Source organism: Lynx canadensis, chromosome C1 (assembly GCF_007474595.2).
Source record: "Lynx canadensis isolate LIC74 chromosome C1, mLynCan4.pri.v2, whole genome shotgun sequence".
In the NCBI taxonomy this organism is placed as follows: domain Eukaryota; kingdom Metazoa; phylum Chordata; class Mammalia; order Carnivora; family Felidae; genus Lynx; species Lynx canadensis.
The window spans coordinates 84692842-84707154 of NC_044310.1; the positions used below are offsets into that span (position 1 = coordinate 84692842).

General features: G+C 38.2%; 1 protein-coding gene across 1 annotated transcript in view; it reads left to right on the plus strand.

Annotated features, from left to right (window-relative positions):
- PALMD (palmdelphin) overlaps nt 1–14313 on the plus strand; it is a 50362-nt gene that overhangs the window by 22102 nt on the left and 13947 nt on the right. Inside the window, exon 3 of the mRNA XM_030327042.1 lies at nt 2187–2311. Within this exon, the coding sequence (XP_030182902.1) occupies nt 2187–2311 (125 nt within the window). The remainder of the gene's footprint in view (nt 1–2186; nt 2312–14313) is intronic.

Below are 14313 nucleotides of genomic sequence, written 5' to 3' on the forward strand. Positions count from 1 at the left end.
ATAAAATTTAAATTATTCTTGTTCCTAACCAGACTAAGAACCAAGAATGTAGCCCCAAGTTCACATAATCACATCACATGAATTATTCTCTGTTCTCTGTAACTCAGCATCATAAGACCATCCCATCTGAGTGCTTCTTGTAGTGATACGGATGTAAATGACTGAAACTGTCCTGGTAGGTGGTTTGTAAGGACTGTAATTTACTTTTGATAGGTGTCATCTGTCTTCTTTACTATGCATTAACTATCATCACATTCCATCAAACAAAAATAAATTAAAATCAAAGTAAATTCCTCAAATGAGTGTACTAAGATTTTCTTGGCATCTTTGACCTCAAGAGATAGATCTTGACCTTTATTAAGAACATTTGGGGGCGCCTGGGTGGCGCAGTCGGTTAAGCGTCCGACTTCAGCCAGGTCACGATCTCGCGGTCCGTGAGTTCGAGCCCCGCGTCAGGCTCTGGGCTGATGGCTCAGAGCCTGGAGCCTGATTCCGATTCTGTGTCTCCCTCTCTCTCTGCCCCTCCCCCGTTCATGCTCTGTCTCTCTCTGTCCCAAAAATAAATAAACGTTGAAAAAAAAAATTAAAAAAAAAAAGAACATTTTAACTGTGTCTGTGGGAGAACATTTCCGCAAACAGCTCAACAGCCATAATTAGGGGTTAAGGTAACACTGGGGCAAAGAATCTCTGGCTACAAACTGGAATAATACAAACTACTCTTATGGGGGGTGTTGTCTACATGCAATCACTTGAAACTCTGAAAAGGACAAAATGAACATGATCATCTGGGATAAGGCTGTTACTCAATCTAGTGGTTTTCAAACTGTGTGTTCTGGGCATCCACAGGCTTCTGGGCCCCCTCCCTGCTTCAACTAGAGCAGGCCAGGTTTTATCAGCTCTATAAAGTATAATTCCATACAATGTGTATTTGTAAGCAGTATAACATTTCTTATTGGTTTGGAGACCATTGCCTTACTTAAAATAACCATCATGTGATACTTACCTAGCACAATCAACCTTATTTAAATTTTGTTTAAAATTCAAAGATATTTAGATTCCAGTAGTATTAGTTCTAGCATGCTTTTAAAAAAGGCAAAAGTTCTTTTTACTTGCTCTCATTTTAATTGTGATGTAAGAGAAAGAAGTCTCAGACAATACAGAGTTTCCATTCTTCTCACCATTGTAGGCACAAATCCCCAATAAGTAATTATCAAACAAATAGTTTACACAGGTAGATTAGATATATAAGGAGAACAGTTTTCTTCAGGAAGAAAAGGAGAAACTCAAACTCTTTGGAATTAATACCGAACACTTCCTACGTAAGACATGGACGGGGTGCTAGCTAAGTCCTCTCCAAAATTTACACATCTCTCATTTGCTTTTTCTCAGGCTCAGGATCCAGGATTATAATTCTTTCATGCAAATTCAAAGGGTTTTTTCCCATATGATAAAACATAAATATTTATCATTTTGTTAAAGTTGACAAAAATTCAAGTTAGATCAGTGAATTTTGTGCATCGTATTATTGGAACAAGGAGTTTTGTACTAAACTTAGGTTTCTGGAACCAGGGAGGTTCTCAGAAGACAGAAGAGGTACTGGGTGGGCAAAGCAATAAGTGCTGACCACACCACTTAAGACTAACATCGAATTAGTTTAAGACACAATTTGTTTTGACCCTCATTTCAATTAATCCCACACAAAAAAATTTTGGAGCATTTTCTGTACACTGTCATTGGGATGAATAAAAAAATGGCTTCAAGGAAGGAGACTTTTACTTCAAAGACACAAGATGTACACCCATTAATCAAATAAGTAATAGACATCACGTGATAAGATCTCTGTACAACTGCTAGACATACAGTGTAGGTAAGCAGAGTGCTGCATGATTCTGAAGAAAGAGAGCTCTCTGAGGGTGAGGATGGGGGAAGGACAGAGATTTTCACAGAGAAGGAAGAACCTACTCTAGAACGTGTAGGATAAACAGGATTTAGATACATAAAACTGGCTTTGGAAGGGGGTTACAAAGGGTGCAATGAAGGAAAACACCAGATTTATTCAGGTAATGCAGTGAGAAAAAAAAACATTTCTCTTTACTATGTTCACTATTAATATTCATAAGATTTCAAAGTAGTTAGAGATTTAGGAAATTATTGATTAAGAACATCTTTATGTTTCCTGATATCAGAAAAAGGCCTTAAGGGAGAAATGGCTTCTAGATGGAGTCAGCAGCGGAAAAGAACAGGAAGAGATGAAGAAGCAGAATCAACAAGACCAGCACCAGATCCAGGTTCTAGAACAAAGCATCCTCAGGTACAGCCCTCACTGACCTACTCCATAACTCCCTTTATTTTGACTTTGCCCATGTTGCATGTATAAGATCCATTCTTATTTTTAAGGGCATAATCACATCTTCATTTGGATTTCTAATAAAGACTAAGGCAACACCAGAAGATGACAGAAATTTCACTGTAAATGCCACCTACACATAGCAACACATGATTTATTTTTTAAATACATATTGGTGACTTACCCAAAGCTCTCCAAGCCTATTTCCTCATCTACAAAATGGTAGTAACAATATCTATCTTTTACAGTTGTTGAGCAAATTAAAAATATATGTGCTAAGCTACTAGCACCAACTGGCACATAAGGGGTAGTCAAAAAACAGTCCTTATTCACAGCCCCAACCCCTACTCTCACCTTAGGACAGGTGACAGTTCTCTGGATGTGTTTACACTGTGTGTCCATCACCCTTCTCCCGGGCTCTCCCCAGTCACAATCATGTTTTGGAAGAGAAGACACTGTAGGAATACTTCACTAGCATTTTCTCTCTTCTACCTTCCCAATTATTTGGTCCCAGATGTTGACCTCACTTCTCAATGTCCTTCCCTGCCCATCACCCACAATCAGTACCAAGTCAGCAACTTGTGATATAACAAGTAAAGCTTTTAAATTGCCTTGGCTTAAAAAGTGATGAACATGAAAAAAATATATATATTGAAAAGCTCGAATGGAAGATGGGGTTATTAGTATTATCACAAAATATAGATAGCATGAAAGAAAGAGATGTGGGAAATGTCAGAATCATTTTCTAACCTACACACAGAAAAAAGATGGAATTTCTTGTGGTATAATAATGACAATAATTTAAAGCCTATGGATCTTTGAAATAAATATAGGTAGCTTTCAAAATCTCACTCACTGTGAATTTGTCCTCTTTAGTGAGAACTATAGGAAAGACCTGAAAGGTAAAAATATACACTAGCTGTACAACTACATTTTGCCCATCCTCACCACACTATACAGACAGATTGCATTAGGCCTTCAAATTGACAGCATGGAAAAAAGCTTCCTTTTTTTAACTGTTTCTCACGTTACTTGCCTAATTTCACACGCTTGTACATTTAATAGCTAAAATCGCTGACTACTCATCCTTATTCAGATTTTTTTTAAATTAACAATTCTTTAAAAGTTATATTGTAATCATTGAAGTGTTTATATTTATAAACCCCTCGGTTGTTTGCTCAAAGATCTGAAGTGTTTCTGAATGGTAGATAACAATTCCTTAAAAATAACTCAATAAATCAACTCTACAGTTGGGAAAACTTGATCCTTTGTCAGGCGTCCCTTAGCAAGAGCTTCTTACCAAAGTCTGGCTTAGCTGATGATTACTTTCTCATCCTTAGCACAGAACCCTTATCTCTGAAGGAGTTCTGAATTTAATCCCTGCATACCCTGCGCTCTGCAGACATATCCCTGCTTCTCTTCAGAGCCCCCTCTTATTTAAGAGTCTTTGCCCATACTGAATACCTACAACTTTTTCTGCACTTGATGATAACTGAAGTGGCTAACAGACTCAGACGCCATTAACAAGTTTGGGCAGCACTGTAAGTAATCCCAGAGAATTTACTAGGGTTCTACTGATTGCTTTCAGACCTTGCCTGAATGCTCTGAGAAGCACATAAGCTTCTAGTGGTACCGACCATGGCTTCCCTAGTTAGAGTTCCTATCTGACCAAAAAAAAAAAAAAAAAAAAAAAAAAGGGGGAGGAAGAGGAGCAGGAAGAAGAAGACAAACCATATTTACCAGCCATATTACCTGCCAGGTACTTTACAGATTATCATCCCATCTAACCTTCATAACCCTGTGATGCATTGTCATTATCTTCACTTTTGGCACATAAGGGGTAAAGAATTCACATAATTACAAAGTGGTGGATCAGAAACTCATGACTACCCTATGCTACCTATAAAGTGATGCCACACAGCATTTTAGACCACACACTATGGTCCGAAAACCTATTATCTCTTACAGGAAGTCTTTAAAGCATGTTCTGACCCTTGGTTCTCCTTTCTCCAAAGAGCTCCTAGCACTCTCTGGATCTTCTTTCATGTTGCTCTCACATTACACAATTCTGGCATCTTCTGATGAGTTTATTTTTTTTTTATTTTCTGTTTTAATTGAAGTACTGTTGACGTATAATGTTACATTAGTTTCAGGTATACAAAATAGTGATTCGACAGTTCTATACATTACACAATGCTCACCACAACATGTACAGTCACCACTTGTCACCGTACAATGTCACTGCAATATTATTGACTGGATTTCCTATGCTGTGCTTTCATCCCTGTGACTTCACTACAACTTTGTTTTAGATCTTCAGGATGTCATTAACCATAAGTGCTCCTTTATTAGCACCAAATGATTTTAACCCCCAAATATAAATAACAGGAATGATTTATTTTTAAATGGCCTTGTGCCATTGACAAAGCACTTGCACTTCCATTAAGTCATTTCATTCTCACAGCAATCCTAGAAGGAAAGCATTAACACCTCCATTGCATAGAGGAGGAAATAGGCTCAGAGAGGATAAGGGACTTAATTAAGGTCACAGAGCCATTAAAGGTAAACTTGGGCCTCAAAGCAAGTCCCATTCAGTGCTCTCCTGCTATAAAACTAAAGGAGAGCTGTGGGTGTACATGTTCTGGAAATAGTAAAACATCTAATACCTCGTAGCAAGTTGCTTTGTTTAAGGAATGGTCCTAAAAACAAATGTATTTGCAAAGAGTTTGTATCGTGAATTTGCATTGTTGTGATGCACAAAGGCTGTTTATCTCGTTTAAAATGTGCAGGGAACAGAATGTTCTGAAGCAACATACAGAGACAAAATAATATCTGTGCCTTGTCTGTATTAAACAGCCTCCACTACTGCCCAGCATTAAAGAAATCATGTCGCCAAAGCAGCTTTACCTGATAACTGAACATTTTCTTCTCAGATATTTCTACAAGTGCTAAATAATCAGGTGCATGTTTTTAAATTCAGTGTTTCTCCAAAACAGCTACCCGTAGTGCTTAAGAAGCTTTTATTACCAGCTAAAGAAAGTACATTTTCCCGTTAGCTCCAAGAGGCAACCAAGTCAAAGGATGGAATTGTACTAGACAGAGCCACCCTTCTTCCCTAAGCAGGGAAAGCATCCCAAACCCTGAATGACTGTTTATCACTTGACTTAGGTGCCTGCTCAAGGGTGACATTTGCCACCTGCCAGGCCTCTCAGCTAGAGGATAAGATTTTAACGGGAACATCAAAATAGAAACGCTGCTATTACCTCAGAGTCTGCAGCAGGGCCAGACTGCTCCTGAAGTTTTCATTCCTACTACTACTCCCAGTCTTATGAGAGGAACTGAAAGAGCATGGCCTTTGGCATTCAAATCCCTGCTCTGTCAACCACAGTACCTATAAGCCTGACATATTCTCTCATCTCTTTGGGCCTGTTTCCTTGTCTGTAATAGTGGGACAATTATAGTGACTTCACAGGACTTCATGAGTGATCAGCTTGGAGAGTACCTGACACATGGTAGGTGTTCAAAAAATATTAGACCCTAGTCCTTATTAGGAGTCAAAAATAGTTAGAAGAAGGACACTGCCTGGAATTTTATCTGGGGATTTTTATCTCTTGGCCAAGATGTCTCATTTCTTTATGCCAGTACAAAGAATCTTTTCCTTTGAGTAAACTGAGATTACCACGCAATTAGAATTCTTTCCATTTGGAAATAATGGATGGGTTTTCTTTATGACTTGAAGACCAAAACGCTCACAATACTGGTTAATTTTTACAGAGCATGTGTTACAGACCAGGCACTGTGTTCAACATTTCATATAGATTATCTCACTGAATTCTCACAACCATGCTATGAGGTAGATTAACACTTAATAGGTGAGAAAAATGACATTTGTAGATGCTAACTTGCCCCATCACATACAGCTAAAAAATTAGGACTCAGGATTTAAAATCTAATTAAATGTCTTAATCATAAAAATAAATTATGCCTCAGATCCTGTAGAAAATTTTTATAAAAGTTAAATCCTGTAAATGCTACCCTTTTACAGCACTTTTAATTTCCAACCCGTGTAATGATTTCACTCTCTTATATGCATAGATACTCATATGAGTCTCTGCCATATTAAAAACTCAAAGCTTCCCTGACTCACACATAACCTTTAAGTAAAACATGTCTGCTTATTCATCCTCTCATCTTTTCTTTCAGAACAGCAACGTTTCAGAAAATAAGTAGGTTTCCATGGTTTTTGTCTCTGAGTCACATTCTTAGCTTTGGAACAATATTAGTGGGTATTTTGCCTGTGCCTTAGGAGGAAATGTTCCCAGGAGTAAAATGATACTGAACATCTCCTTCTGAATCGCTTTGCTTAAATAGAGTTTCAATTTGCCTCCCAAATGAGCCCTGTTCTTACTGTGACCACTGAACCATTTACTACCTGATTGTAGGCACAGGTGCAAATCCAGCACCAACCTCTCAGTCCAGACACCCATGTGTACAAATTTATAGGCTGGCTTAGAATTCCTGTTTTGTCACGTCTGTTGCTTTCCTCCATCCAATAGCCAACACCCATAATGAGCCCCCCCTCCAAACACCCTCAGAAGCATCCAAAGGAGCTGTGTCGTTCACATTCTAGATTCCTCTTTCCTATGTGGCTGCCCAGCTGTCCTCCCTCTGCCAAAATGCCTTGCATCAAGTTGCCCTCCAGAGGCTTGCTACTTTTTGAACTATGTCCAAAGACCTCTGACTTTAATTGGAGCACACAGAGTGCCTGACAGAAATGTCATAAGCATAAAATGCAAAAGGTTAACTGCCAGGGAGAATGATGTAAATGCACTGCCTTCCCTTTGAGAAGGATTATCTACTTATGATTAAATGTTCTCTAGTAAGGATTTTTTTTTAATATTCCAAAGTACCCTTCTGACCCTCTGCCTTTCTTTAATGAGCTTTAATTTGTCTCCAAATGGTAGACACTGCCTGCCCCATAAGGTACTAATATGAAGATGCAGGAAAGATTGGATTTCTGTGTGATTGTATGTCATGAGAAAATCTGAGGAGTGGGTCATTACTGCAGCTGCCACCATCCCACATAAGGGAAGTGCCACTACAAATGGAGATGCAATATTAGGAAATGCACTCTGCTCAAGATCATATAAAGCAGTAATCTACTCTGTTAACTCAAAAAATAGCAGGCAAGATTCAATTTCAAAAACAGAACCCAAAGGATCGATGGAGAAATATAAAGGCTAAATGCTTTTGATGCTGGTTATAGTTTATCAAAGTTCAGCTCGCTGTGATTTCTATCCAAATTCAACCCCCTACCTAATGCTCTCATCTACCTGTGCAGGCCAACTGTACCTTAATGAAACTGATGTCTCATCCAACACAGTGAGGAATGCTGCATGAAAAATGTCACATTCTGACCCAACCAGCCATATCTAACATCATATTGTGGGAGAGGCACAAGCTGCTCTTGTGACAATGTGAGAGAGAGAAGAGAAAGGGGGGAAAGGCACACAAAAAAAGAGAGAGAGGGAGAGAGAGAGAAACCCACCATTTGTTTCTTCTTCTTAAATTTGCTGTTGCCTAGAAACACTTAAGAAATTATTCTGAAGCAATTATATGAGTCAAAAGCATTCCAAGCATGTTTTTCACTTTCCATATTTGACTAATTGGTTTATCAGATTTGCAATAGTTCATCTGTTGTTGTTTTTAATTTCCCAGATATTGTGATTATTTTTAACTCAGGAGATTTTTTTAATGTAACAAAAACAGCAAAATAAATCAAATTTCCAGCAAAAAAAGAGGAAGAAATCTAACCCCCAAACCCCATCAAAAAAAAAAAGCCTAGTACAATGCCTAGCACATAATAGGAATACCTGTGATTATGTAGCTTAAAAAATGAATGAATGGGAAAATATGGATGATAGATGATGGATGGATGGATGGTCAGACTTGAAAATACCATCTATTAAAGGGTCCAGCTAAAGACTAGACAATGACTTGAACATTAATGAAGTAAAAATTAAAGCCTTGAAATTCTTTAAAAAATAAAAAAGGATAACCACCCAACTATCTTGAGTCAAGGGCAAAGTCACATGACAGTGGTTTTTTTTTTGTTGTTTTTTGTTTTTTTTTTTTTCAACGTTTATTTATTTTTGGGACAGAGAGAGACAGAGCATGAACGGGGGAGGGGCAGAGAGAGAGGGAGACACAGAATCGGAAACAGGCTCCAGGCTCCGAGCCATCAGCCCAGAGCCCGACGCGGGGCTCGAACTCACGGACCGCGAGATCGTGACCTGGCTGAAGTCGGACGCTTAACCGACTGCGCCACCCAGGCGCCCCATGACAGTGGTTTTTGAGGCCATTGTTGATGACGTGTTGTAACACCTCACCCTCACTTCACTTTCTCATCTTTCCCCTCTTTCCTATGCTCTTTTATTTCCTTATCCCCCACTTCCCAGCATCCTCTGTGATTCACACCTGCCAATCTCATCCATAGCTTAGTAAAAATAGGGTTAAATGATTACCCAGCATAAACACCCCCACCCCCACCAGTGCTGTGATAGTCTAAAAAGCAGATTAGAATAACACCACTCCACTGCAATTCAATAATAACAGCTACCCTTTATGCAGCATATATTATATACTCTGAGCATTACTCTGAGAAAAACAATTCTCTGAGGAAAGTCTAATTAGCATTATTTTACATGTAAAGACACTAAAGCACAGAAAGCTATAAATCTAGTAGCAGACAAGCCATGAGTCACACATAGATCTTTCTGACCCCAGACCCATTCCACCAGGACTCACTCGGTTCATTCTTGATTCATTTCAATGAAGATTTATAGAGAGCCTGCCACATCGAACCCATCTTTGTCTTAAGTAAAGGAGATTGAGATCATAAGTGCCTCAAAGCAAATTTTTAGTTATGTTTACTTCTCTTTAGATCCTTTAACTTTTCAAAGTGATTTTACATTATTTCATTTAAAACAATATTCAGTAACTTGAAATACAAATTTAAAACTACTAGCATGGACATCATAAATCTTTGGCTGTGTTGACATGAGTAATGAAGGAACAAAGGAGCAAATGAACAAAGGAGAAAGTGGGAGAGGAGTAATTGTCACAAAGAATGTTCAAAGGCAGAAATTCTTTGTATAATATGCTACCAAAGGGCCTAGGTTTCCCCATTCTCCAAGATTGTCCCCCACCCCAGATCTATGACTAAATTTATCAGCTCAGAAAGCTTCCACATACACCCCTTGGAATGCATCTTTTGTCTGCCACAAGCTAAGTGTCACTTAGCCCATTTAGACCACCCCAGGCTAACTGGTCCTTGTTGGTTATTCTATGTTATATTAAGATTGGAATTTATATTTATTGGTCTTCAAATAATAGAGTCCTGTTCTTGGTATCAAATATGAACAATTAATACTAGAAACAAAGCAAAAATGAAGTGGATAGAAAGTTGAAAATATAGTGGCTGCTCTATAATACTGTTGGAAATAAATGTTAAGGGTTACAAGGCATAAAGCCAGTAATTATTTCTGAACAGAGAGAGTCAATGGCTGCATACATCATTGAATATGTTTTGCCATTTCATAATATGGTAACAAGTAATTTATTCACTAAAAATATTTTCCCCTACAACTTTTTTTTTAAAGAAAAAAAAGCTTTCCAAAATCATGGATAAGCACATTTGCAGCGAATTTGCCATGTCCTGGCTAAGGCACCTCATGGCACCTATGTATGTAGAGGTCGATTTGAATTATTATTAAAACTATTTAGCTCAGGGTGCCTGGGTGGCTCAGTCAGTTAAACATCTGACTTCAGCTCAGGTCATGATCTCATGGTTCGTGAGTTCGAGCCCCACGTCAGGCTCTGCACTGACAGCTCAGAGCCTGGAGCCTGCCTCGGATTCTGTATCTCCCTCTCTCTCTGCCCCCCGCCCCTTCTCTCTCAAAAAATAAATAAGCATTAAAATTTTTAAGTTTAAAAAAAATATTTAGCTCTTATTAAGTATTTATCATGTACGACAAGGCTCTCTACAGGCTCTAATTAAAAACCACACACCCAGCTTCTGTCCTACCAGAGCACTCAAGAAGCCCATAACTAACCAGTCTACCATACCACACCAACCTCCAGACCGTGCATTTATTTGCATTCATTTGAAAACCTTGTTTGTAACCTGCCCATGAAAGGCGCTGATTCTCTGAAAACCAGTTTGGCTTCTTATTTTTCATGGAAAATGAAAGCCTTAATTTACAAAATATTGTTCTGATGAAGAGCATTTGCTTTTCTACTAAATGATTATCTTCTAACATTATCTGCCTACATGGCAGTTTCAACTCATGATAGTATCATCTGCCCATAATATAATTATTAATATTTACAGAGTTATATTAGGAGATGAGATTCACCCATGCAAAAGCTGCTCGCATGTAACTATAAATTATTCAGCTTTTCTAAACATCTGCTCTGTTCCCAATTATCAGAGCCAAGTGACACTTGTTTCAATGTCACTGCTGGGCTAGCTCTCTGCTTCTTGTTATCTTGAAGCTGCTGTGTCGCATTGTTCCTCCTGTTCTTAAATGCTCAGGATTAGAGGCAATAGATCTGGCTTAGGCCAAACTGAGTGTTTGTTGTATGCCAAATGCCCTTTAATTCTCTGGCATGCTTACCCACAGCATGTGATTGTTTGCACTAGTGGGTTAGATCTTCCTTATTATACACATGCCTGTTGGCAAGGCTGATTGTAAGGCAATTCATGTCCTATGTCTGTGCGTAGAAGTATTCTTCATCTTTTTTTATTATATAGTTTTATTTCAGTTTGGTGAATAAAATGTGCCTGACATGTGTTAAGTGCTTAAAAAAGGTGTGTTAAATGTTTGATGAAATTTATCAGACCCCTAGTTTTAAAAATAAAACACAAAAATCAACCCACCTTCTACTAGACTGCATATTCTCAATTTTATGACAAAATAGAGTTTGATATTATCATAAAGCGAAGTATCTATAAAGATAAAATATCTTTAACCTCTGATCCATCAATAATAACTTATCTGCCCATTACATATGACCAACACACTGCAGTCAAGATTACCTAATTAAAGTCATGAACTACATATACTTAATAGTATCTGTTAGAGTTCCAAAGCTATTCATTTTAATCAGTCATAGTTAAAAAATAAAAGATCTTTCTTTTATCATTATAAACCTTAGCCATTGAGCATTAACTAGCTAACATCAATATAAACCATGTCAGATTTGGTAGATGATTTAGAAACATGTAACTTCTTCAATCACTAGATGCAAAGATGATCTATTTTTCTATTTTTACTGGCTAACTACCTGAAATGCAAGGTAACAATGAGTAATTTTGCAAATCAAAGAAAAAAAATCTCATAAAGTTGGTTATGCAAAGGTTCATCCCCATAAGGTGATGCAATAATTAGCATACTGATTTTGATGCTTTAAAATATTCTATAACCGCAGTGGCTTAAACAAGATTAGAACATTCATTTCTCTCACACCCATAACAATCCTAGCTAGGAGACATTCAAGGGAGAGAGAGAAGCAACATCCCATGAGATGATCGAGAGACCCTCCCTGTTTCTTTCTGTCTTGCTTTGCTGCTCCCTAAGTGATGCTTCTGGTAGGATGGTCAAAGACAGCTCACTGCCACAACATCTGCATTCCAGTGTAGGAAGGGGAGGATAAGTGGAGGCCAAACAGTTCTATTTTAAAGTTATGACCTGAAAATTGCAGATGTCACTTCTGCTACTATCCTATTAGCCAGAATTTAGTCACATGACACCATTTAAATGCAAAGGAAACTGGGAAATGTAGTCCGTAGCTGGCGAGACACATAAGACTCAAGGACTTCTCTATTACTAAAAAGAACAAGAGAAATAGATTGGGGTGAGGAGATTTCATTTACAAAATAGATAACATTTGTTAATTAGACACCATTCCCATAAATATTATGAAAATTCTAATAATCCTGGAGTACTATTTTGGTTTCTTGTCTAGACCTGTATTTTTAAAGGACAGGTGTGTCCCTAAAGCTATATTCACACCCACACTCGCTCCAAAATCATTGATATCAAAGTTGAAGAACAAATCTCCAAATAGACCTGGTAGGTTTTCTTTTTTATTGGAGTTGTCATAGATGGCCCTCCTTTTCCTACCAGAGTAGGAAGAGAAAGGGCTAACTAATCATTATTGAGTAACTCCTCTGTGTCACACCCTGTGGTAGAGGCTTACAAAAATAATTTTATTTACCTCCTTAAGACAACCTTTTGTGAATACTATTATTATCCACCAAAGAAGAAAACTGAAGCTTGGTTGGGCTAAATAAGTAAGCCAAGTACATTAGCTTTCATATGGGCTCACTGTCTTGTTTCCATGGGTAGAGCTGAAAACAAAAAAGTAGACCTTCACACAAAAACTCACAAAATATAGGTAAACCACCAGCCACCTCCTGTTTTCCCAAGATTCAGTGGGGAAAAAAAAAGGAAAGAGAATCTGCACTTAAGGGAAGAGTCAAAGATTACAACTGCTCACCACTCCAGACCAAATTCAACATCTGCTGGAGGTGAACACATCCTGAGAACCTGTGAGTCCCAAAAGAAACTGAATCCTTCTTTGTCTAGCTTGGATGGGGTCAGTGAGGTGGTCCTAGCAATTCCATCAACTAATTTCAGAGGTATATCAGTGGTGGCACAACCTGGACCAAGTCCTGCTGATTCAGACCATCCCAGAGAAATGATCACTGGGCCATCTCTGGGTGTAGTCCTGGCCTTTAATAGGCTCCCAGCCTATTACAGCAAACAGCTCATCAGTCCTTTGGGAGTGTATAGCCAAAGCCAGTCATAAACTTAATTTCAAACACAGCATCAGTGATTACCTTCAAACTACAGTATTATAATCAAATTACATCAGCCAGCTTTTATTTAAGACCTAACACTTCTATTACTTTGAACAACAGTCTTGTGCCCAAACAAAGAAAGGCTGGCTATAAAGTGGCTATAGCTTATGGAAACCCCAGACTCTGAAACAGAGACTGTTGTAAGAACCTCTACCAAAATCCAAACTCAAACAACCAAAAAAAAAAAAAAGTGACAAAGCCTTCACTTTAATCCTGGTCACACTGACTTGTCCACTAAGCAGAAAAATGCCTAGTATAACAAAATTACCCTAATGAATACCAGGACAGAAATATTACCTTTGTATATCATGGGTCAGCACTTTTACATGTGGCCAAACCCCAGCTACGATTTCAATCTTCTGTTTCTTTATTATGATAGGAAGTAAGAAATCCTTTTATACTGATGAGCAAAATGAGTGTTGTGTCTAGGTTCATAAGAACCCATTTTTTAAAGTTTTGTTCCCATAGTGGTTAATTAGAAAGTTGTTAACAGCTCAGGGTCTGTCAGCAGAGATTTGATTTCGAATTCTGTCCTGCCACAAGCTACCTGTAAGCCTCCAGGCCAGGGGGCTATCAAGGTGCCCAGCTTGCTTCTCTGTCAAATGGAACTAATAATGGTACTCACGGGGGTTGTTGGAAGGACTAATTAGGCCAATGCCTCATACGGTATAGATACTCAATACATTTTAAATGTTGTTATAATTGCTAGCAAGTAAAATGATGGAAGGTAGAACATAACTCTTCTGAGTCCTGGCCTTTTTGGCCCCAGTGGTAAACTCCATTAGATTGTTAGTCCTTGTTAACTCCACCAAAAACTGAAAGAGATAAATGGACACTTAGCAGCAGAAAAATTGCCTTCTGAAATAACCCCTTCTTGGTGCATCCAGCATTTATGTGCTGTCCTTTTCCTAAGACAAAAAATTGCATGTTGGAATTGGATTGGGGACATTATCTCGTGATGATTAAGGGAGGTTATTACTAGAACAGTGCATGAAATGAAAGCTACCTGCTTTCACATAGGGAGCTCTTGAAAATAACC